This window comes from Ambystoma mexicanum, chromosome 8 (genome assembly GCF_040938575.1).
Source record: "Ambystoma mexicanum isolate Mex_15411 chromosome 8, UKY_AmexF1_1, whole genome shotgun sequence".
Classification (NCBI taxonomy): domain Eukaryota; kingdom Metazoa; phylum Chordata; class Amphibia; order Caudata; family Ambystomatidae; genus Ambystoma; species Ambystoma mexicanum.
In genome coordinates this window covers 469461389-469486920 of record NC_090929.1, presented here as the reverse complement: position 1 = coordinate 469486920, position 25532 = coordinate 469461389, and the positions used below count along the sequence as shown (strand labels likewise).

The window sequence follows — 25532 nt, the reverse complement described above, 5'->3', positions numbered from 1 at the left end:
GAGATTTTTGGCCAGATCGGAATTTTCAGGCAAATCATGAATGCATTTTGAACCTTGTCATTTTCATTTATTTGATGCACCAGAGCTGGGTAAAGGGGCATGAAAACGCCCCCGCTTCCCGCATAAACGCATCTCTGCTCGCCTTGTGTTTTCATGCAGGCACAGATCTTGGAATGGGTTTTTTGCCACTGAAAAAAAGTGTACATGGCAGGTGGAATTTCCAATTGCTTTTGTGAATTTGTGTAAAAAAGCATTGGAAACAGTGGACCGACCGGATTTCAGTGCTTAATTCCCACACATTCCTGTTTCCTGGTGAGAGGCTGTCTAGTGAGGAGCTGCAGCAATGGTGGTTTTGTGTGCTTACACCTTTAATTCCAAGCCCAACCTACTTATACGAACTCCCCGTGCAGAGCGCGGCGCGGAGTTCGAAGCAGAGTTCAGTCTGCTTCCTGTTTCCTGGTGAGAGGCTGTCTAGTGAGGAGCTGCAGCGACCGTGGTTTTGTGTGCTTACACCTTTAATTCCAAGCCCAACCTACTTATACGAACTCCCCGTGCAGAGCGCGGCGCGGAGTTCGAAGCAGAGTTCAGTCTGCTTCCTGTTTCCTGGTGAGAGGCTGTCTAGTGAGGAGCTGCAGCGACGGTGGTTTTGTGTGCTTACACCTTTAATTCCAAACCCAACCTACTTATACGAACTCCCCGCGCGGAGCGCAGCGCGGAGTTCGAAGCAGAGTTCAGTCTGCTTCAGTCCGCTACAGGAAGCGGTGTGAAGCTTGGCGAACATCTGCTACCAGCCACAATGAAACAGACGACGTCGACGTCGAGCGGTGGGCAAGGTCCCCAAACGCGGCATAAACTGTTGCAGCAGCGGAGACAACTTGAAAGACAGCTTGACCTGACCCTTGAGGTAAGCAATGTAATAACCAACATTGACATTGATTTTGATCCTGAAAAAGAAATGGCAATTCCAACTTGCACAGATTACCCGATTCCCTCACTTCGCTTTTTAGCGTCGCAGCTCTTATCCCAGCAACGTGAAATGCAAATGTCTTCTCCTAAGGTAATTGCAACTGAAAACTTAGAATTAAATGCCCCCAAAATTGAATTAGATAAAGCTGACAATGAGAAAAATCATGTCTTGTCTCATCCAAACACTAATGCTTTCCATGCACCCCCTCCTTCCTCAACTTACGTTTATGCATTGGAAACGCTGTTCGATTTTGATATTACCGACATAACAGATCTTGATCTGCTCGAACTGCACTTGCCCTCGGAGGCTGACCAGTTTCCAACAAGCATAGTACACGTGATAAATCAGAAACACAAAACGGATGTTCTGCTGATGAAATTCTTCCAGTTACTAACGCAGATGGCAATGTCACCACTAAAACAGCGGCAATAAATCAACTGTTATCAGCAGTCAACCACTCAACACCAATAATAAGTAAGTATGTCTGCTTACCAGGAGAAATTGCACCAAAAAATACAGACATTAACATGACAATTACAAGAGTTCAGACATCGGAGAGCCCTACAGACCCGGATGAGTCCATACCCCCTCACTTGCTTAATGAACCACGCAAACTCAACCGAAACGATGCGACGATCGGCTACGGAAATAACATCCAAAATGGCACCATGTCAAAAATAGGAGAAAAACTTGGCGAAGAGATCTCTATCTCAAAAAAAATCCAGCAAAAATTCCTACTACAAAAACAGGCTCCAATAAGTTTGATGCCGCCGCACGCGAGGCGCGTTTGACAGAACGATTAAAAGCGGATTACTTACAAATCCAAGAACGCTTAGAATTAAGCTATATGCAAAAATATGCAAACGCTCCAACAACAACAGAGAAATAATCTCATACAAGCAAATCAAGTGGCAAAGATAATACTGCCCAAAATCTGACTCAGGAACTTTCACCAAAACAACTGCCGCCATTTGCAAAACCTAGAATGCAAATCTGCAATCAACAAACGATTTCAGAAACCAGAAACAATCTAAAATCCAAGAAAGCACAACATGAGGCGACCAAGGTGATGAATGCGACCGAATGTACGCAAACATCATCATTATTCGGGCCTACTGAGAAAGAGACAAAGGAAAATTTGTCAATTGCAGCCAGTGTTCAGATACATAACAATGTCCTTGCGGCTACTTCAATTGCCTTGGTACCGTTTATGAAGCTTTATGAGACAATTAATGACACTATACAAGATCAAAGCTCACGATTAGCAACGATGTATAGCAAAATGCAGATTCTAGAAAAATTTGCAGAAAACCTTTCACAAAGACTAGATCATGAAACAGATACAGCGCGCAACTGGCAATCTCGCATAAATGATATAACAAAATGTGAAGTATGTGAAAAGGCAGAGCTAATCGATGCTGTTATTGAATGCACCAAGTGGATGCGACACAACATCTCTTCCCGACAAACCTGTAACCCTTACATGTGTCACGGCCAAGGCGATTTCCCAAAATCGAGAATGCCATCGAGTGAAATTCCTTTAGCGACTGAAAACAAGTTGAGCCCGGAGTCACACCAGCCGCCAATCCCTACAGCAATAACTGCAGTTGTACAGGCAACCGGAAATGATGACACCTCGAACTCACAATTATTACAAGAACGTTCCAGCCAAAAAAGCAGAAAGTCACAAGAATTAGAGAGAACGGGAATACCAGCACCGCAAAAGATCCAAGAACATGTCACCTCAAAAGCTGCGACTTTAATGGAAAAAGAGAATGATAAACTGAACATACCAACTAAAGGAAAAACGATTACAACAAACAAAGCTTCTTTTGGTATTTTTACGGGAGCTGCAGTATCAATATCTCAGCCAATAGACTCATCTGCCATGGCAAAACGGAAATCAAAAGGTGCCACCTCTAACTAAAATAACAGAAAACCACCGGCCAAAAGAGTTGGCCCAAATAATGCCAAAAAATGTATTCGAAATCTGACCACGCCTCCAAGACTCGGGATGTTCGAACGCAATGAGAAAACCGCAGACAATCTCAAACAACTGTCGATCTTGCCAATGGTGGCGAAAACAGGACCTCCACTAATTCCAAAATCAGATAAAAGACCACATTTAGAAATTGAAGATTCCTAGACCTCGGATAACGATATTTCAATTGACTTATGTGATCTTTCCACCTATTCCATCGACGATGAAGTGGAACTTGTAGTAGAACCTGAAAAATTGGCAAACACAAAACAAACAAATCAGGAAACAAGGCCAAAAATCGGTGCTAGCCAAAAAAGACCCTCCACTGGAACTCTCAAAGAAGATGACAAATTCTATGCAGAGAGAGTAAAGAGGAATTCAGGCAATACAATGCAAGAAGCCCAATCAGAAGGCCTGCAGAAATCAAAGAAACTCCACACACAAACAGGGTCAAGAACATCTTTAAACTTGAATCCTAGACAAACAAAAGGGCAATTGCTACAAGAAAAACAAGTAACATTTAAATTTGCAAAAAGTGGTCACTCTAAAAATGAAGTGTGGAAAATTGAGCTAGACAATATTCTGGAAGAAAAAAACAAAGTCAACTTAAACAGAAACAACATAATGAAGCTTTTGCACAGTATTCCAACACTCTGGACAATAAGATCCGACGATATTGCGATTGTGTAGTACAAATCAGAAAATCGTTCTGACTGGGTGATTCTGCATATGAGGTCAAAATTCGGAGCAAAATCCATAATAGAAGCAAAGGATGACTTGCTATTTTTTGGATTTGATGTGAAATCACACTATGACAAAGAAGATAATTTCGATGAAATTGATGAAATGCAAACAGCACATTGCTCACATGAACAACGTCAACGTGACCTAAGGAAACAATTTAAACCTTCATCACAACTAATCGTGGAAGAATCGCATAAGCCATCCCACTTACACTCTGGCAGACAAAACGGAAACTCAAAGAAAATAAAACTAGCTAAAAAAGACAGCGGAACATAGCGTACACCTGCTGACATCCTGGAATACTCGAGGCTTCGCCCACCTCTTTCAAGATTACACCTTGATAAATAACAATCACTTCATTATCTGCCTTCAAGAGACATGGCTGCGTACGATGCCAAGCCGTGATGGTTATTCAATTCATCAAAATGCTGCCGGAAAGAATCTATTTGGGCCACCATACTCAGGTTTAATCACAATGGTGAAACATAACAATAAATGGAAAGTGTTAAGTTCAAACAACCCAAATTTATTTACACAAGTTATGATTCTTGAATTAAATAACCTTGCAACAGCAAAGGTAAAACAGATGATTGTAATAAATTTATATTGGAACCCAGTCATGATATCACAGAATGAATTCATTGCTGCAGTAACCAAAGAAATTGACAACGGTTTATTAACTTTTGACGATCCATATTTCCTAATCTGTGGAGACCTAAATTATTCATGGTTCAATGAAGTAAACCAAGTGATTTCCGCAAATGATCATAACAAATCTGAAACTTGGACAAATCGTGGCCAACATTGGGCTGGAGAGATGGCGTTAAGACAATGTGTGATGCTAAATGGCTGCACAGAAGGAGACATTCCAGCTGCCAAAACATGGCATCGAGGTGCATCCAAAAAAACTATCGATTATATTTGGGCTTCAAGAAATTTAGTAAACCGAATCGATGAACTAACGATCGAACCTACGGAGAAAAGTGATCATTACCCGCTAATGCTCTTCTGGCGAATGCCCACAGAAGAAAGTCCTAACAGATACACCTTGGCTCTTGAAATAAATACCGGGAACAACAGACTACGCTTAAACGGGTCGCAAATAACAGACCTCACTTCGAATCTGGCACGTTGCAATCAAAACGAAATCGGAGTTAACTACGAACCGATGTTGCAAAAATTCAGACCAAGTCAAATGGGAAGAAAATTGATATAGCTGCCCCGAAACATCCTTACAGTCTCGCAGTTGGAGAAGCTAAAACAAACTTGCCAAAAGATCTCAGAAGCATAAGGAAAACAAATAGAAAAGATCAAGGAAGTCAGATACATAAACGACGTCAACGTTACCGAAACTGGCTTAAATCCTTTAACACAGTGCGAGACCAGGATCAGGCCGAGCAAATGCTAAAGCTAATAATGACAAAGGACAGCCGGCATATCTGGGAAATATTAAACACAGGCCAGCTCCAACAGTCATTTGCCATGTTAAATGGAATAAACGCTGAAAAGTGGGTAACACACTTCTCAACAGTCTTCAAGTCACAGAATCCCACGGAAACACCACCTGAAGTGGAGGAGATTCAACTTGGTTTGTGACAGAAATGCAGGAAGAAATTGAAAAAGCCATTCAAAAATTAAAAAACTCTCGAGCCCGATGGCATTTCAAATGTGGCTCTTAAACAAAATAAATCGGAATGGGCCCTTTTCATTAAGATCTTGTTTGAGAAGATGGAAAAGGCAAAAACTCTCCCTGATACGTGGTCGAAGACCGTGATTGTTCCAGTGTTCAAGAAGGGTGATCATAGTGACCCTGCAAATTATCGGCCCATTGCCCTTCTGCACACAACCGGCAAAGTGTTCGCTGCATTTCTACAAACGAAGCTAGCAAAGTGGGCTGAATCTGCAAAGATATACAATGAACGACAAACAGGCTTCACAAAAGGAGTAGGTGTAGAGTTAAACCTAACACTACTCAACATAACAAAACTAGAAGCCTTGAAGAATAACAAACAACTTTTTGCAGGTTTCATAGACCTTAAACAGGCATTCGATTGTATCAACAGAAAGATTTTATGGAGCAAATTAAAAGCCTGGGGATGCCCAGAAAATCTATTGCAACCAATAAAGGCGCTGTATTCAAACACCACAATCAGAGTGAGATTGAACAAGCAGGGATATCTAACGGAAGAAATTCAAACCAAAAGAGGATTCAAACAGGGCTGTCCACTGGCAGCACCCCCATTCAAATTATACATTGCCGACCTACCAAAGGCTCTAAAACAACCAAGAACGTTCCCGCCAAAGATCAACGGAAAACCGGTCAGTTGGATAATTTATGCTGATGACATTGTGCTCTTAGATCAGACACAAATAGGACTTCAAAGACTTCTCTCAGCCCTACAGCAATTTCTGATGGAAAATGATCTTGAAATAAATGTTGGAAAATCAAGAATTGTATCCCTAGGTCGGAAATTCCAATTATGCTCAAGAAAATTCAGCTGGAAGGTAAATGACAAACCAATTCAACAAACCGATAGAATTCGGTACTTAGGTATTATCTTCAATACATCAATCCAGGAATGGTGTTGGAAGCAAGATCTGCGATCAAGGATGTTGATGTTTGTTGTACAAGGCGCGAAATTGCACGCAAAGTTTGGCAAATTCACATTGTCTCCGGTACTCATTTTTTATCTACATAAAGTAGTTCCAGCGATTACCTTTGGCAGTGAGGCAGGCTGGAATATAAACGCTCAATTTTGGGATCAAATAGAAGCAATATTTTGGCGCAAAGTTTTGAAATTACCTCAAAATGTATCGGTTATTGCAATCCGACACAAACTAAGCATAGAAGCCCTACATTGTACGGTGGTGTGGAAATCAATAACAATGCTGCGCAAGATGCGTCTACAACCGTCAGCTAAACCATATGAGATCCTAAATAGAAGAGCAACACAACCTGCGAACGATTTGCTTAGAACCTGGGAAGACAAACTCTTAAAGATATTAAAAGAAGCGGACATAACTATGGAGCAAGTACTACAGATGCCTCAAATCGTAAAAAAGCGGATTTGTCGATGGAACTGGATCATCAACGAGGAAAAACGCTCAAATATGAAGACAACCTGCAACTTTGGTCTATCGACACATGAAATTGGCGTGCTCCCAAAATACCTACTCACATTTCCATCTCGATACCACAGAGACCAATTTATCAGATTGCGAAAGAACCTATATAAATCAAAAGAGATATTGACACTGAAACGAGATCTAAAAACATTGGACAATCAATGCCGATTTTGCAATAAAGATGTTGAATCGATAAAACACTCGATAACCATCTGCCCTGAAATTTCTGCAGAACGGACAATACATATAGGGAAATATGCGCCAAGGAACGATAACATGGAAGAATGGTGGAGCTACCTGATCTCTGGAACGAATTAGCGACTGACGTGTGGCGTAATAAACTTCATGGATAAAATCCTGCTCAATCAACCATGAAACTATAACTTCTACTCAACCACTTGTTCTTGCTCTAACTAATGTCTGCTACACGTGGTTGACACTAAAAAGCACACACAGTTGCTCATGTGCAATAACTATGAACAACGTTACATAGACAAAGAATTGACAAAGAATTGATGTTGTTGATGATTGAAAAAAAGTTTGTTTTTTTATTTCAAACTAAGTCAAATAAAAATAAAAAAATAAAAATAAATAAAAGTGGCAAGGAGAGGAAACCTGACATGAATGTGTAGGACTTTTCCGCAACATTTCTGGAAAAAGCCTTTGTGCCCATTTGACTCTAACAAAGTCATCAGAAATGGTGTTATCAGAAATAAAAGGTAAATAACTTTAGGGACAGAAGTGGCCTGTGTTACTAAACTGCTAAACGTTTTTGTATTTCCTGGACTATATTTTTGGAATAAACATCTATCAATGAGTGTTTGTAAGATAGCTCAGCAATGAAAGAGCTCACCTCAGCTGTGAGAGCTTCCTAGTTCCTGTCTGACATGCATATGGGAGCCGGAGGTGGAACGCCCCCTTGCCACGCTACTAGCCACTGCCAGAAGCAGTTGGCTCCGGCCCAGCCATAGCCCTGACTTTAGTTAGAGTGACAAAGGCGGTGGGACCCGCGCACTGCATGGGATACAGCAGCCCCTGCTATACAAGTTAACCAGGTGCTGCATTCTGTCTGCGGCTAGGACCACCAGCCCATTCCAGAATGCTTTTTGAATTCTCCTCACAGCAACCTTACCCGAAATGCACTACTACTAGGAAGTTGGCAGGGTCATACCGGATGGATCAGGGAAGAATTAAGCTCCTGGAAAATCTGTCTTTCTAAACCCTGTGGCAGTGCAGGCCCCGGGGCTGCCAGCGCTCTGTGCAAGATTTTTCAGTGCGCCGGGACCTCACTGAATCCTGCCTGAGACTCCTCTGCAGCTCAAAGGTGTGTTTGGTTGGCACCGAAACAAAGGTGCTGGCGATTACTTTTGTTAAACCCATCTCTGTCATCAGTAGCACATTTTTAAGAATGTACAGGCAATTAGAACTGCGATGGGACATTTACAAGTGAAAGCCCCACACAGCCACAGTTACCTCCCAAATATTTCCCTTCAATGCCTACCAAGAACAAGTATCAGCCGAACAACAGAAATGATCCCCCTGCTGTTCTTGTACAGTGTGTTTAAGGGCCGCACCTGACGGGGCGTGATTCTTTAATAGGCACTGGGCCAGACCGATACTTAAGTTCACATGACACTGAGCTGGAGGCCCTTTATTTGCTGCAGCGGGGGAGGCGCCCTTGTGCATCCGCACCCACTGAGCACATCTTGAGCCAGCGCTGCCCTGTGGGATAGGAGCCTCCAAGATCTGTTTGTGAGTGTGGGTTACCTCAACGGGGCCCCCTCTGTCATCCACTCAGAGTGCTTTAGGAGACACGCAGAGGAGAAGGACTGAGGTATATATTTACAAGCTCTGTGCAAAACAGTCCAAGCCCAACATCCGGAGATGATGACAGCTCAAATGACTATGGGCCTCATTATGAGTATGGAGGCAGCCATGCCCTTAATAAGGCTGCCTCCATACCGGGTTCCAGTACTGGTTTCCTCCAATGAGGACTTACCTGGCTATTCCAACTATGGAGGACCCGGTAGGTCCTCATTGGAAAAACCCATCCCCATTCCCATTTGAGCCCCCATAGGGCTCAATGGGAATGGAGAGGGAGCTAATAACGTGCCCGTTAATAACGGTCCCGTTATTAGCTCCCTGGTCCCCTCGTAGGACCCGCTAAGGATGCCTGGTTTTACCAGGCGTCCATACCGGGTCTCACAAGGGAACCGTACCGGCACCCTTCATTATGGGAGCGCCATGGCCGTAATGAGGCCCTATATGTCTATTACGATATACAGATATGTTTCTATTAAAGTGAGTGTTGTGACAAATGAAGCGAGCAAAGAGCCCAGTTTGCATTAATTGCTGAGAAGGACTGGTTTCATGCTTGAATCACTATCACAGACATATTTTAAGTATAAAGTTCTGAGGTTATTCTCATGTTCCTAAAACGCTCCTTGCTTTTTTGCAAATTGACAGGATTCAATGCCATGCAGGTGTCCAGGAACTGCACCTGATTCGGTTAATATGCTGCTCGAGTTGGGCTGGTGGACTGCCCCTCAGCCCCACCAACATCACTCTCTGCCCCTCCTCACCTTTTCCCCACCTCTAACGAATCACTTCCAGGACACCAGTGGTCCAGGGATGAATATCGGTTTCCAAACCATCAATCAGCCCCACACCACTAGTACACCAGAAGGGATCTGAACAGGTTGGAACACAAGTCAATTATAAACATCCTTGTCCAATTTTGGTAACGTAGACGGAACATCAGGCTTATCTTCTCAATGTCGTGGATCGTTGGTTAGTTGCAACACAGCGAAAATACAATTATTAGCCAATGATAAAAGGGACTGTCCAGTCAAGGTTGTATAAAAATATCTACTTTATTATTACTACAACAGACAGTTCTAGCACACTACAAAATACAACCCACTCTGTAAAGGAACACAGAGGACAGACAGTTTCACAAAGGAAAGGGACGCTCTCTGGAAACTGACAGGAGGGTAGTTGGTAAAGCAATCAGTCTTACTGTTCAAGGTTATTTGGTTTCAGCACCAAGGGGCAAAGGGCCGTAACTGTCCCTAGGGGCCTCCGGAGAAGGATATGGGGGGGCAAAACCACAATGTACCTGATGCTTAAGAGGTTCTTGATGCTCGACAGTGTTGAGGCGCTTTCAGGGCACTTTGCTGCTCCTAAGACAAAGTTTGAGATGGGAGACAGCTGCGGGTATCAAGCAGAAGACAGTTCAGCAAGCGAGGCTGGACGGACGACTGCAGGCTGGTCTACATGGCGGCTCAGGGTCAAGAGTTGTTGTCTCTGGGTTGGTTGGCAGATCTGGAACGCTGGTTGAGGCATCTCGGACGGCTCTTGTGACTGTGGCATGACAACAGTCAGCGGTGCAGCTGGTTGCTGTTCAAGGGCTCGACTGTCTTGAAAGTGTCCTTAAAAGATGGACGCTGGTTGATGCTTTTGTGGCAATCCTCCTAGCTTTTTGTGTTGTCCTTTCAAGGCAGACGGCCCAACGCTTAGGAGAGGGTTTGCAGGCAACGATCTTGTCCTTAGTTCAGATGCTCTCTGGCACTTCCCACCTAGGAAGCTTGCTGGCAGAACCTAACAGGGCACGCTGTGTGCTGGGGGGGTACCGGTTCTGGAGCTGCTGGACGGGTCCTCTGAGTCTGGTATCTCCCTCTGTTCCCTGGGAGATGTTTAGGGGAGGGATCTTGCTTCCCTCTTGGAACTCCTGGCCTTCCTTCACTGGTGGAAGATGTAAGGTAGACTGTACCTTCAGCCCGGGTCCAAATGAGTCCTTCTTCTTACTCCTTTTGAAGTCATTGGATGATCTCTAAGTGAGGGGTTCAGCCCTCTTTAAATGCCAAATGGGCCCCAGTGATTGGTTCAGGCTAAGCCTACTTCAATGAACCAATCCTTGGGTCCCACCAACAATCTTCTGTTATGCATGAGGTCAGGACCAGAGTGCTCTGCAACAGGAAAGTAAGAGTTGAAAACATATACCTAAGCCCCACCCATCTTCCTATCTGTTGTAGATTAAAGTGTGTTTCTGGTTAAATGTGCCATCTGTGACTCTTGATTAAAGCGCAGGTCTCTCTTGAAGTTTGTGATGAGAGCAGACATCCTGTCTCCCTCAAATCACATACTTCTCACCTCTGAAAGGGATCCGCTCTGCGGGGGTACCTATGGAAACATATGAGCTCAGACATGCCATTCACTGCCTTTCAAACTGAGGGGTGGGAACTAGCTTCAAGTTGACATATTGCATACAAACGGTGTGTTAGCCCCGCCTTCCTGTTGTCTGTTCGGCAACCAAGCCCCTCCAACAGGCTTGCCTCAATTATCTCTCATTAGTATGCACTGCCACCAGCCGAACTAAACAATAGGAAAGCAGATTCATGGAGCCTTTGATATTTTTATTGGGCTGCCCATGGCCGGACGAAGGTGTGCCTTCCCCCTTCTTGAGATGCTTTGATATACCCGTGACTGTCACATTCCAGCTGAACATGACAGGGGAGGACGACATCTGTAGGCTGTGTCCTCCCGGAATACACTTGGCTATGCGTTTGGTTCAGTGAGCAGAGACAATGTGTGCGGAATGGCCTCACACAGTTTCAGAGGTTGATCTCCCATCATTCATTTTCATTATCAAAAAATCAAAAAAGCCCAGGCGAGCGCACCATCCCTGTGTGGATGGTCGAATTCCTCACACCACCAAAGGGAGTTCCCAGAGTAAATTTTGTTCATGTCCAGCACTGGGATGGTTTCTCTGAAAGCCCCTCAAGGTCTCCACTGATTACTGCCTATGCTACACTCCAATTCACAGTACACATGAGAACTAAGTCACCCACTGCCAGGGTTTTACAGGGAAGGTTCTGCAAGAAAGGGAAGGTGGTGCATAGAGTTAGAGGATGTTTTGCTCATTTGTGAAATGTTTTGAATTAGTGTTTTAATGTGACCACAATTTTTTCCTTAAAGGAGTTCTTATCAGGAGACAGGGATTGTCCCATTTCAAAATGGTGGTGAGTTCCCTAGAAGCTGAGGGTGTTGGGCATAGAAAGGAAGCTTGGAATGTTTGTCAAGATGCTTAACTGGCTTTCGTTCAGAAGATGATCAGAGCAGATAACAGAAAACCTGGACACCAGAATAAGCAGAGAAAATAATTTTACAGAGAAATTCCAGAAGAAGAAATCTCTGTTAACAAGAATAGTCAATGAGCTAAGTGTAATTAGTTCCAGACTTTTCCCTTAAGGTTTCCAGTAGAAGTTTAAAACCGCAGCGAGAAAGTAATGTTTCATTCAGTTTGCCTTTGTAAATATTTCTAAAAAGTGTTTGACAGTGAGCGAGCGTAGTTTAGGGGCGAAGAGGCTGATTTTGGAAGATTAGAGGCGCGTGATCAACTTTCAGCTGTGAGAAGGCGGTGAATGGTGCTGAAGCGCAAGGCCAATGGATTAGAGAAAGGGACCATAACACGTGTGTGTGTGTGTGCATGGTGAAGTCCGCCCTATTTCCTAGGCAATGCGTAACTGCAGGAGCGGTTTGCGATCAAACCGAAAGGTTAAGGCAGCAGTATACTGTTGGGAGGCGTGGCGGTGCAACAAAACGCTATTAAGATAAAACATATTTGGCTCATCCCCGGACCTGGTCATCGACTCTGACACCAGCAAATGGGGCTGGGGAGCCCGATGCAGGAACCCGTCGACAGGCGGCAGGTGGTCGGATCAGGAGACGACACTCCATATCAACTGCCTGGAGTTGCTTGCAGTGTCCTTCGCAATAAAATGCTGGACTCAAGAGAGGGCACAATGTTGTGTCCTGCTAAAGATGGACAATGTCCCGGGAGTCAGGTACATAAACAGACTGGGTGGGACAAGATCCAGACTACTGGCAGAATTGGCAAATGATTTCTGGGAACTATGTCTTCAGAGAGAAGTGTCAGTGACGGCGGAGTACCTGCCGGTCCATCAAAATGAGGTGGCCGATTGGAACTCCAGATGCCTCTGGGATGCCAGTGATTGGAAGCTGGACGAGGAAGTGTATCAAAATCTAATTACTCGATGGGGACCATGCCAGGTTGACTTATTTGCATCGAGACTAAACAAACAGTTACCCCGGTTCTTCAGCTGGAGACCAGACCCAGAGGGAGAGGTGATAGATGCCTTCCTGCAGTCATGGGGACACCAGACAAACTATGCATTCTCTCCTTTCTCTGTGAGAGCGAGCATGCTAGCCCAGGTTAGGCATCAGAAAGCATCCCTAGTACTAGTTACGCCGGACTGGAGGGGTCAAGTGTGGTTCCCCAGTCTACTGGAATTATCACACCACAACCCAGTGGTGGTACCCAACGACAAATTTATTGTTCGAGACCCCTGGGATCTCAGCCATCCACTAGTGAGGTCAGGCAGACTCAATCTAATCGCATGGGCGATTTCAGGAGATCTTGGGTTAGGCCAGGACTATCGAATGAGGCTGAAAACATCATTAGCGAATCCTGGGCTCCAGGAACACACAGGGCTTATAAATCCGCATGGGCTAGATGGAGTAGTTGATGTTTGGAGAGGAATATTCATCCCGATGGAACGGACTTAGTACGCGTAGCCAATTTCTTGGCACAGTTGGCAGCCCAAGGGAAGGCATACAGAACTATCAACACGGCCAGGTCTGCGATATCGGCAGGACAACCTAGGATCGAAGGCATAGCGACAGGTGAACATCCCTTGATCTTTAGACTAGTAAAGGGAGTAAAAATGGCTAGATTTCCTAGTGAAAAATATTGTCAATTGTGGGATGTTGACACAGCTTTGAGATTATTTCTATCATGGCCAGATAATCAGGACCTATCCAGGAAGGCTATTTCAGGCAAGCTAGCCATGCTACTATGTCCATTGGCTTGTAAGAGATCATCATATGTTAGAGCACCAGAAATCAACAGGAAGAGTGTATCACCTAACGGAGTGACCTTTCTCATAAAGAGAAGGACCAAGACAGGTTTGAGATGCATATTTTACAAATCTTTTCCGGGACAACCAAAATTATGCCCGCTCAGATGCTTAGCAGCATATGAGGATATGACAAGGGAAGTAAGACCTCCAGGAGTATCTCAATTACTGATAGCAATTTGGAAACCCATTAGGGCCATACCACTGGCTACCATAGCCAGATGGCTTAGATGGGTAATGGAACAGGCAGGCATTGATTTAGTAAAATATAGCGCTCACTCAGCTAGAGGAGTGATGACTACCAAGGCATTCGACATAGGGGCCAGAGTAGAGGACATTATGAGGTTGGCAGATTGGTCGAATGAATCGACTTTTAAAACATTATATTTTAAACCAACGGAAAGTGTGGCATCGTTAGTGATGAGTAAGCTTTGAACAAGCATAATCCGAGCCTCCGGACTTGACATAGAATTCAGATTTTCAACACATCCATTCCAAAAAGTCATAATTCTGTTAAAGACACTGAGGTGAAGGATTATCCCACGCTAGCAATCGTAAAAATGTAATGGAATGTAAAGGTACTGGAATGTTTTACATGTTTCTGCAATTACTGAACGGGTGCATGATAAATACATTTGAGTGTTACAGTTTGTTAAATGCACAAACGGATAATATATATAAATTGTGGTTGGTTTTACGATTGCCCCACCCTCTTTCGATTTATAGTCACCAGTTACTTTATGCTTCTATAGGTACAGTAGCGGACAACAAACAATCCGGAAATTGAACTCTTATCGGCATGGAATGGACGGGATTGCAAAGTTCACTGGACGCATTCTCGACTGGGCAAAGAAAGAGGAAGAATAGTAGAAGGACAGGGTGATTTATGGACAAGGAATACTATGATTGGTTGAAGTTATCACGTAGTCTGTCTAAGGACCAATAAGAACAGAACTACAAAGACTTTAAAAAAATGGTTATTGTAGTTTATTGAGTTTTGTATTTTCATGTTTTATTGGTTTATACTTTGCTGCTGAACAGTAAAATGGAAGAGCAGCATAATCCAAGCCTCCGGTCTTGACATAGAATGCACGTGCGGCATTGCAGAAAGTTTGAAATGGCACAATTCAGTAAAGCAAGTAACTAATTTTGTTAACAAGACAAGTAGAAGTCTAAGCATAAAAGGGTTTTAATTACTACAGCAAGTAATTGTTGAGATTATACAGACAAAGACATAGGACCTAAGAAAGTTATAAAAAATAAATCTGAAAATAAATGAAAAGTGGTGGGAGCAGAAACTTCTGAATAATCCTGCAAATCTAAATAATATTTTTTCAATGAAGAAAACAAATGTAGAATAAGCACAGATATTTTCACAATCAGTTCAAACTTGCATGAATTTGCAAGACATCAGTGATTCCTTCTGGCAGAGTTAGACAAGGAACATCGTAAACAGTCCAGTCAAGAAGTTTAAAGGAGGAGTCAGAGGCTGCCTTCTAGCTCAGAGAGGTGGTAGACAGGTAAACAGAGAAAAAAGAGAAAGAAAAGCTATAGAGAGAACTGAAGTTGAGGAAACAAAGTTAATGCTATGTATTTGATTGTTCGGTCCGCAGCTCATGATTGGAAGATTTGAGGTAGAAGATCATAAGCGAAGTCCTGTCATTTGTTATTTCATCCACTTCCCCTTTCCCCTGAGGTTGTGGGCTCAGCAGTAATCACTAAAGCTTGGGGAGTCCACGGGGTTAGTGGGGTTAATCTTCAGCCTCCGCGGGATCAGAAGCTAGGACCTGACACCCACACATGGTAGCTGAGCACCCCTCCCAACAGACGCCCAGCATCAGAACGCTACACGTCTCCAACCCATGTATATTACAGTCTCGACCAACACATCCTCTCACTAGAGTAGGGTGACCACATATCCAAAATAAAAAAAGGGCAGGAGATAGACATAGAAGTAGGACTGCCGTTTTAGCGTATATAAACCCAAAAGATGGACTAAAACCCAAATAGGACTCGACTCCACTAAAACCGTAGTCCTACGTCTATGTTGGTGGCCTGTTCAAACGCAAAGTATGGGGTGTGTTGCGGGCACAGCACTCTCATTGGAGGAGAGAGGCCAGGGAGAAAGAGGGAGGAAATGGAATGTAAAAAGTGAGCCGAGAGAGCAGCTGGCCTGATTTTGGGATTTGCATATCGATTCCAGGCAAAAACCATGATGGTAGCCACCTGTCCCTCATATCCTGGAACTTGGTTTTAAAACAAAAAACCTCTCTGGACGCCGCGACAAATGCGAAAATACCAGGACACTCCCGCAAAACAGGGATGTCTCGTCACCCTTCACTACAGGCACAGATACCACAAGTGTTATCAGCGCTCACCACCTAGACACCGACCCACACACTGTATCTGGGCACTTCCAAACTGCTTGCATCAACCCAACACTAAAGCTACTGTGCATTTTCCTTCTTTCTCCACTAACCAAGCCCAGTCCCCATATCCGTCACATCAATAAGAGACTGTGCAAATGGCAGGAGAGTGCCGTAGGAAACCTAATAACCTAGCATCACGGAATGAGCCATCAGATTATTTTAATTCAGTTTACGGACCAAATCTGCCCATAGCGGACTGACTTTTTAGCATCCCCAACCAGTTTGAAAATTAATGTACATCCTAATAGTTAGCTGACCTATGCAAGATGCTCAAGTGCTTGAGTACCAGGAGACTCCATATGAACACCACCTGCAGATATCAGTAGGTGAGATGCAGGTCCAATTTTGGATACTGGCAGGGCCGGCTCAGCCTTTCATCCCTCAGCGGTCAAAACATTTGTGAATGACTTGGAAAAAGAACATTTTTGTATATGAACAACAAGTGAAAGGTGTTTTTTTGGAGGGGCCCCTTCCACTTTATAAATTTTAATCCCACTGTGCCATTACAGAAGGGGAAACACCATATGCAAATCGCTCCTGGTTCTGCCCCAAAAAGGGTAGTCCACACCAAATAGTCTAGAGTAATGTCATCGCCTGATGCGCTGTACCAGAAGGGAAGTCGCAGTATATCCGTTCCTGATGTGATCTCACAGTCTGGCATTATTATGGTGGAGTGAACTGTATGTTTGGTGAGGACAAGCTGAGCCGTCATTCACTATTACATGGCCACTGAGGCTTTGAAAGGGTGTTTGAGTGCTACACCCTATGACACCTGGGGCCTGTAATCTTTACCATTGCATTGTCTTTTTCCAGTTGTACCTGTAGTTGTACCTCCAGTTGGTGCTTTGAAGCAGCATTCCCGAGAGTGGGCACTCTGCAAAACTACCAAACAAAATCAAAAAAATAAACACATTTCAAGTCTTTTTTCACCATAGACACGTCCCATTTGTGTTAATTTTGTATGCCTTGTTCAGGGCCTTTTGTGTTTTCTTTCACCCTGGACATTTCTCATGTGTTTGTATGTTGCTGTGCTGAGGGTCTTTTCAGTTTTCTCTCACCCAAGACATGTCCCCTTTGTGTTTGCATAATGCTGGGCTGAGGAGCATTGAAGTCTTCTTTCGCAATGGGCACGTGCCCTGTGTGTATATTTGATGAATTGAGCATAGGCCTTTGAGTCTGTCATTACCCTAGGCATGTCCCATTTGCGTTCATGAAATACCAGGTGTAGGTGCTGGGTGGCGGGCCTTTCAAGTCTTTCTTCACCAAAGTCAAGTCCATTATGTGTTGGTTTAACACTGATTCCAGGGTTAGACATGCCCACTGTGTATTTAACGCTAGGCTGAGGACCACTGCAGCCTTCTCTCACCCTGCTGACCTACCTGCCTGCTGCGCTGACTGGTTGCTTGGCTATCCCCAGAGTCTCACTAGGTACCAGGCTCCTCCAGAATCGCTCTCCCCTGCACTGCCCGGGCCTACCGCACACTTAGGGGCTGTAACTGTAACCTCTAAGCCCCCTGCCTCGTTGCACTTACTCAGAGTAGCACTGCCCCGGCTGCACTCACTCAGAGAATTGCTGCCCTGATTGCACTTCGCCCTCTCCTTTCCCCCTGCACTTTTGTGCTGTCCCACTTGCACGATCTGAATGACACAAGGCCTAGTAAGATCGTTTGCCTTGTCCCCCGTCTGTATTCCCCCCTCCCTTGTCATGTCACGCCTAGAAACACTTGTGTACAGGCACGTTATAAATGACATATCATATCAGATCATTTAACCCTAGACTTGTTCCCTGTGTGACTTCTTTAATGTTGGGTTCAGGGTCTTTTGAGTCTTCCTTCACCCTAGACATGTCCCTTTGTGAGTTTATTTAACGCTAGACTGAGGACCACTCCAGTCTGCTATTTATTTATTTTTGCATTTAATACAGCGCACAAAACCCTCGGGTATCTAGGCGCTAGTTACATTGATGGAAATGAAGAAGGGGGTGGGGGGAATGCATTAGGTTGAATGAGTCTTTGGAGGAGGGGAGTTAGTTGCAAAGCCAGGTCTTTAGGTTTCTGCGGAATGTCCAATAGGCCGGTTCTTTTCTGAGTGCTGGAGGGAGAGTGTTCCAAAATTTGGCGGCCACAACCGGGAAGCTCTTACCCCCCCACCCACCGAGAAGCGATTGAAGTTGGGGATCTTGAAGAAATCAGAGTTTGCCGATCTAAGAGGTTGGGTGGGGGAGTATTTCTCCACGCAGCATGAAAGGTAGGTCGGGCTGTGTTGGATAGACATTGGTGGACCAAGGATAGAGTTTTGAATTTGATCCTTCCTTGGATCTGTCAGCTATGAATGATCTAATCCAATTGGTGGCCGATGAAGAGAATTTAGCTGTCGAGGCAAGTTGTGAGCAGAGGGTTTGGGGGTCTACCAAGCCGAATGCACCGGAGAGGTCGAGCATCATCAGGAGGGCAGGTTTGCCAGTGTCCTTGATGGCATTGAGCTGAATTTTCAGTTCAAGTAGGGCAGTTTTGGTTCAGTGCTTGGGGCGGAATCTTGATTGGCGAACGCCCAAGATATTATTCTCCTAGAGATACTGTTGAATCTGGATGTAGGGTAGGCGATCCGGTATCTTCAGGAGGTAAGGTAGCGTAGTAATGGGGCGATAGCTTGTAGGTGTGGAGGGGTTGAGGGAGGGTTTCTTGAGCAATGGTAGGACCCACACTTCCTTTAGGGAGGTTGGCACTGAGTTGGTGAAGAAGGAAGCATTAATTATGGCTGTGATGATAGGAGTAAGTGTCTCGGCACAGTCGTTGATGATTGGGGCTGGGCAGGTGTCACCTTTGCAATGCAAAGGTTTGAGACTCTTGATGATCTTGGTGACGTCCGTGACTGAGACAGGGTGGAAGTTGAACGGGGCTCAGGTGTGGGCCGATAGGGCGCTGGCTGCTGTGGGTGGGTGTGGTTTGGCTAGCATGGCAAGTTGTTTAGAGAGAATTTTTTCTTTGAGGGAGTTCACTTTTCCAGTGAGGGCATTCTGGATTTTGTTGCACCAAGTGCTGTCCACTGTCAGGTCTGGCTGGGATGTGGGGGAGTTTCTAGCTCCCATAGGATCGTGAATCATTTCTGGGAGTTGGATTTGGCATTACTGATTCAGGAGTTGTAGCTGCTGGCTTTGGCAGCGTAGATTTCCCTTCTGACAGGGGAGGTTTTTTTTCTATGCTAGCTCAGAGATGCGCTTTTTGGCACGGGCACCGAGAAGCTCAGGTGTGAACCAAGTGGTTATTTTTAGTGAGGGTTTGACTTTCTGAAGTGTGAGTGAGGCAAGTGTGTCGACTGCCTGAGCAATGGTTTGCTTGTAGATGTCAACCAGAGCTGCTCGATCCGTCACTATGGGTGGGGGGTGAGCAAGGATAACAAGCAGTGGGGGGAGGTTGGTGTTGTTGAGGTATGTTGTGCATCACTCCATACCATCAGGTTTAGCAGGGTGAGCAAGTCTGGGGCGTTCAGAAGGGGAGATATTGAGGGTAATCGTGTGGTGGTCAGATCATGGGTAAGGAGAGGTGATGGGATTGGAGATGTTAAAATTGAGGTTGCTGATCCAGTGAAAAGTGCAGCCTTGGTTGTGGGTGGACTCGAGGGATCATTGCGTGAAGCCAACTTAGTTGAGAGCAGTGGCTACGCTGGTGGCGAGTGAGTTTTCTGGATCATTGAGGCCTACGTTGAGGTCTCCAAGAATTACAATTTTTGAGTTGGGCTTAATGGAGGAGAAGATGCTTTGCAGTAAGTTATCCTTGAAGGCAGGACTGGGGCCAGGAGGCTATTATGATATGATATGAAATTATAAATTATTTATAATGCACTTAATACCCAGAGGTTTCTAAGCGCGGATCCTGGGATCAAACCTGTGGTGCTCCGTGTTGTCTGGCTTCCAAAGGGAGTATGTTGCCCCTGAGCTATCCTCCCGAAATAAGGAGGATGGTGATAGAATTGATAGGTGGCATAGAGAGCTTGGCGAGTATGGATTTGAGTTAGGAATGACAGTGGTGTGCATGGCACTGATGGTGAGGGTGTTTTTGAAAAGGAGGGTGATGCTGCCTCCTGTTGAAGAGGATGTGTCACATGTTAGGATGCCATAATCCAGAGGGATGGCGATGGAAAGGGCTAGGCCTCTAGCGGGGTGGAGCTAGGTTTCATTTATGGCAAGTAAGGCAAGGTTGTTGGAAGTTATGAGTTCATGGATTTCAGATGCGTGAGCCAGAACGGATCTTGCGTTGATTAGCACGCAGTTGATAGTCTTATGGATTGGTCTGGTGGGCGTGCACGTATGTATAGGGCGCAAAGGCTGGGGAGTGTAGAGAGGGAAGTGGGGGGTGAATCGTAAACTGTGTGCATAGCCTGAGAAACCTATTCCTCATAAGGATCGGATGGGGCATAGCGATAGAACCGGAGGTTTCAGGTTGCCTGGGTCATGGTCTGTGTATCTGCAATGGGTGGAATGGCTGAGGAGCATGGTGTGGGCCGCACGCAGTGAGCCGTGTACATAGCCTAAGGCACCTATTCCTTGGAAGGATCATGGGGGCGTAGCGATGACAGTGCCATAGGCGTCGGGCTGATAGGGGCATTGGCGGAGGTGACCTAGGTGTGCATTGAGGGAGCGGTGATGTGCCGGGAGGGTGGAAGCACCAAGTCGCTTTCCTGCAGTCCAAGAGTGGTTGCCGTCTTTGGAGGCTGGATGGACTTGCATGGAGGGTGCCTTGGGGGCTCTTGTCTTACGGACTGTTGCCTATCTCAGATCTGCCTGAGGTTGTTTCAAGACCACAGCGGCATGTTCAGGCAGAGAAAGCGAGGCAAGGTACGTGGTGGTCATGTTCAGCGGCACCACTGTGCGGTGCCTAACACCTGCAGTTCTCAACACTGCCCCCTTTAGCCTGTGCAGGCTTTGCACAGAAGGTTCGGCACACAGGTTTTAAAGGAGGCATAGTCGAATGTCAGTGCAATGCGTAGCACGCAGTGGACGTGGATCGAGCAGTGTGCCCAAGACTTGTTCTCTGTGTGACTGTTTAATGTTGGGTTCATGGCCATTTGAGTCATATGTTCCATGCCCCCCTGTGAGTTTGTTTAATGTTTGATTGACAGCCTTTCAAATCTTTTCTCAGAATTGACATGGCCCCCTGTGTGTCTGGGTAATGCTGAATGGGGGCGGGGGGACTTTCCAGTGTTCTTTCCCCCTGTACATGCGCGCAGTGGGAGCACCAGAGTGGAGATAATCCTTTATCCTCAGCAGGGGATATGGACCCTCCATGAGGAATCCCACGTTGAAAGATTTTGAACAAACCATGCTAGTGACTAAGAAAATCCTTCATCTTTCCCTGATGCTTCATATATTTCTTTTAATTGGGCACATTTTACCCTCGTGACGGAGACTTGCAGCTTCATAAAACTAGAAGCCCAGACATTTGAGTCATTGTCCACAAACCAAATAGCCGCCAAGGGTTGTAACAACATCACTGCTAGATCAATCAAATGTGCGATAAGACCAGTCACCCATATACATCTTGAACCGACCTTGATAAAGCACATCATAGTGCGAAACACGTGTTGGCTACAGTGTACAACTGATATAGGATTGCCAATGTATGGAACCTAACACAAAAGACGGAACAATGTGTGAGTGGACACGAACTGGAAAGAGCAAGTTTGATTATCCGAATGTGATAAATGACTCTGAACACAACACAAATAAAATGTTTATATGCAAAGATGAATGGAGACTTTTGTGTATAAAGGTTCTAAAGCTAGTGCAGCTATGTTTTCCCGAAACATAAATGGACCCGATTGCTAGCTTCAGAGTCGACAGTTTCCCACCATAAAGGAGACACGCACACTGAGCAGTGGTGCCATGCTATGGCTTGAAACTGCACACATGTGGACTAGCCATACACAGTGGACTGGCTCAGGCTCGGTGCATCTGCTCCTTACATACATGCAGTATTGCCATGTGTGTGTTTGTTGGATGCCAGGCTTAGGCGCGTTGAAGTCGTCTTTCACTCTTCACATGTCCCTTGTCTGCCTGTTTAATGTTAACTTTGGGGCCTTTCAAGTCTGCATTCGCCCTACACATGTGTCCTCTGCGTTTGTGTTATGCTTGGTTGTGGATGTGCCATGTCTTCCTTCACCATAGACCTGTCCCGCCTGGCTTTGTGTTCTTTAATTGATGCACTGTACGTATTCATCAACCTGTCAAGGCACCAGAGAGATGCTCATTGACTGTTGCCCTTTGCTCTCCTCTCTAGAATCAGCAGGCCTGAACACGGCCATCTTGGCCGTTCTGACAGCTGTGGCGATCTTCATCCTGATCCTGGGTACCATCTTCCTGCATCTGTACATCTGGAGGATGAAGAAGGAGAAGCTGTTTATTGCTGAAGGTGAGCCTTTGTGGGGGGGCATAACAGGCTCCACAATGTGCACGCCCAGCCCAGACATCAGTTAACGAACCTGACCTTCTCAGTGCCTGATATTAAACTGTGAGCATTTCGTGTGTCTGTCCTCAGACTATGACATCACTCCAGGAACCTGATTTCAGACTGTGCCACCATCCCAGGAAGTGAATGTCGGGCTGGGTGAGCAAGGGTTCTTCTTTATTCTTCTATAATTTTCAGATACAGTTATGATAGTAGCAAGGCGAAGCCTGCCAGCAGCATCTTCTCCCAAGCGTGTATCACTCTAACTGATCTTGTTCTATCCCCAACGCACTATTGCATTCCACTCATCTATCACACAATCAACATTCCATTTACATCATACAATACAAATACCACAGGAGTCCTCCAGGAACCTTTTCGACTGTAAAATCACTCGAGGTAACTAACCCGCTACTGTGACCATTCACCGGGAATCTGACATCAGACTGAGTGATCACTCTGAGAATCCCATGTCAGACTGCAAAATCCTTTTGGGACTTGACATTAGACTGGGGCATCATTCTAAGAATGGTTTGGCAGACTGTGATATCACTCCAGGAAGCTGACATCAGACTGTGACAGCTTACTAGGTACTTGACATTGAACTATGAAGATCATGCCACAATATTATTGTCAGACTGAGATCACATCAGGAACGGACATATTGTGACATCACCTGTGCCACACTGCATCAAAATAAGACATCACTCCAGAGACTTGCCATCAGACTATTTGGTCCTGTGTTCCCCTTTTGGAGTAATTTGCATATAGCAGTTATCTTTTGTAATGGTATCAATGATTAAAAAAAAGATGAAATCGAAGTTGACCAGTGGTTATAACGAATTCAAAGCTTTCGATCATTTGTTTTTTGGGGAGGTCCATCAAGAAACCTAAAGGTAGACTGTGACATCAATTAAGGGACACGCTATCCAACTGTGAGATCAGGAAATTCACGTCAGACGGTGGCATTACTCGAGGACCCAAATGTAAGACTTGAACATCATTTGAGGAACCTGATGTCAAATTGTGATATTGTTTCAGTACTCCTACGTCGCGTCCCCTTTCCACCATACCTTGAGGATGTCATCCCTTAAGGGAACAGACTGGAGGGCCCTGCCTGGCAGATTCAGAAGAAATCAGAGGGAACATGTTCAGGAATGACCAGATGTCTTCCCCTCTCCTCACATGCTCCTTGGCTTCCAAATGCCAGTACTTTTCACTGTATTAACCTAAACAAAATTGATATAAAACATTTGATCAAATTTATTTTTTTGACCTTTTTGTCGGTCAAATTGTATTAAATATATATATGGGGTGGGTAAGGGTATAGATTAGGTTGAGGGGAATTGGGGGGGTTTGCGGTGGGTCTCACCCCACATTTTAGACCGAAAAAAAGGTCAAATAAATTCGATCAAATGTGATTAGGTCAAATGTTTTAGGTCAAATAGACCCAAACCCTTTTCACCACGTGGTATGGTAAGGTGAACTTATTCATCTTGCGTGTCATTTTTGACACATGCAACTCCTTTTTCCTTCATAGATGCCTACTCTTGTGCTAGATTCTTTTTGCCGGTCCCCTCCCTGCATGCTAGGGTCACATGCGCTGCCTCTCTTTCTGCAGGGCTTCCTCGTTGGCAGATGCCCACCACTGGTTTCTGACATTTTTAGGGGCAGGCCATGAGGGATCCCTCTGCGGCCTTTATGACACACTTTCTTTAAGTTCACTCGCCTCAATACTTTTGCACTGCGAGGACCTCCTCCAACGTCCGCTCCCTCAGTGTTTACAGGACCTCATGAGGCATAGCACCTGCAACAGCTGGGTTCCCGACACGATTAAGGCTTTCCCCGCGGCCTTGCATGAGCGCTTGCTTCCTGATCCTACAGGGGGCCTCCCAGAGCTGTCACACACGTGGTCCACTATCAAAGCTGCGCTTGCTGTGTTAGACACTGGATAACCTCTGATGACCTAAAAAAGTCTAAGAAACCCAAGTCCAGACCCAAGGCATCCCTAAGGGTCAATGCCCTAGCCCTTACCTAAAGGGTGCTACCATTCTTGCGCAAATCCACATTTTCGTTGTAGCATGTAGAAGCCCCCATGGTGGGTGACTTCTCAGCACTGCCCCTACCCCTTACATATTCGGGTCTGTGGCCGGCCATCCAGAAACACTTGCTTCTTCGGAGGAGGTTTCTATCGCAAGTCTTTCCACAAAGAATATTTTGAGGAGAGGTTTGTCAGGATTCCCCTTTCCTGACAGACCGTGTTGGACTGCCTCATTGCAGTGGTCTTCCGTATAGTGGCTTTACCCCATCACTTCATCTTGGCTTCTCTGTAGGTTTCCTGTATTTGTTTGGGCGCACCCTACACCATCCCAGACTAATGGACCCATGGCTTCCTGCAGGCAGCATAAGTCTCCCCAGGCAAGGAGGGCTCATTTTACATCTAAGGTCATTCAAATTATGGCTGTGCCAACCATAAAGGAGTTCTTTTGAGGTATTGTAAAGGGTGTGATCCTTCAGATTTCCCTGGTGATACCAGTATCACCAATCCTAATGACGGCATTGCCATCTGTCACAGCACCAATGCAGGTTCCACCTGCTCGCCAAGCAGCACCAATGATACCCCTGGAAAGCCCAGGTTTCTTCCCAACATCCCACACCAGCTACAGAGTCAGTCCTTCCCAATCCAGGGATGCCAGGGTGATTGGCACTGCCCCATACAAGAAGAGTCGAAGAAAATTCATCAGTCATGGCCTTTCGTGAAAGGAACCAGGACTAGTGTCTGGTAGAGGGACTCCCAGGACCCCCCCTTGTTAATTTGCATATTTAAGTAACTTTGGGCCTCACCCTGAGTAACTAGGGGAATCCAGGCGTGGACCCCTTGCTCACTATTCTTAGAGAGGCACA

At 45.3% G+C, this 25532-nt stretch overlaps 1 protein-coding gene across 1 annotated transcript in view; it reads left to right on the top strand.

Annotated features, from left to right (window-relative positions):
* The window catches only part of TNFRSF18 (TNF receptor superfamily member 18), a 235261-nt gene that overhangs the window by 194939 nt on the left and 14790 nt on the right, over window positions 1–25532 (top strand). Inside the window, exon 5 of the mRNA XM_069610085.1 lies at window positions 22461–22592. Within this exon, the coding sequence (XP_069466186.1) occupies window positions 22461–22592 (132 nt within the window). The remainder of the gene's footprint in view (window positions 1–22460; window positions 22593–25532) is intronic.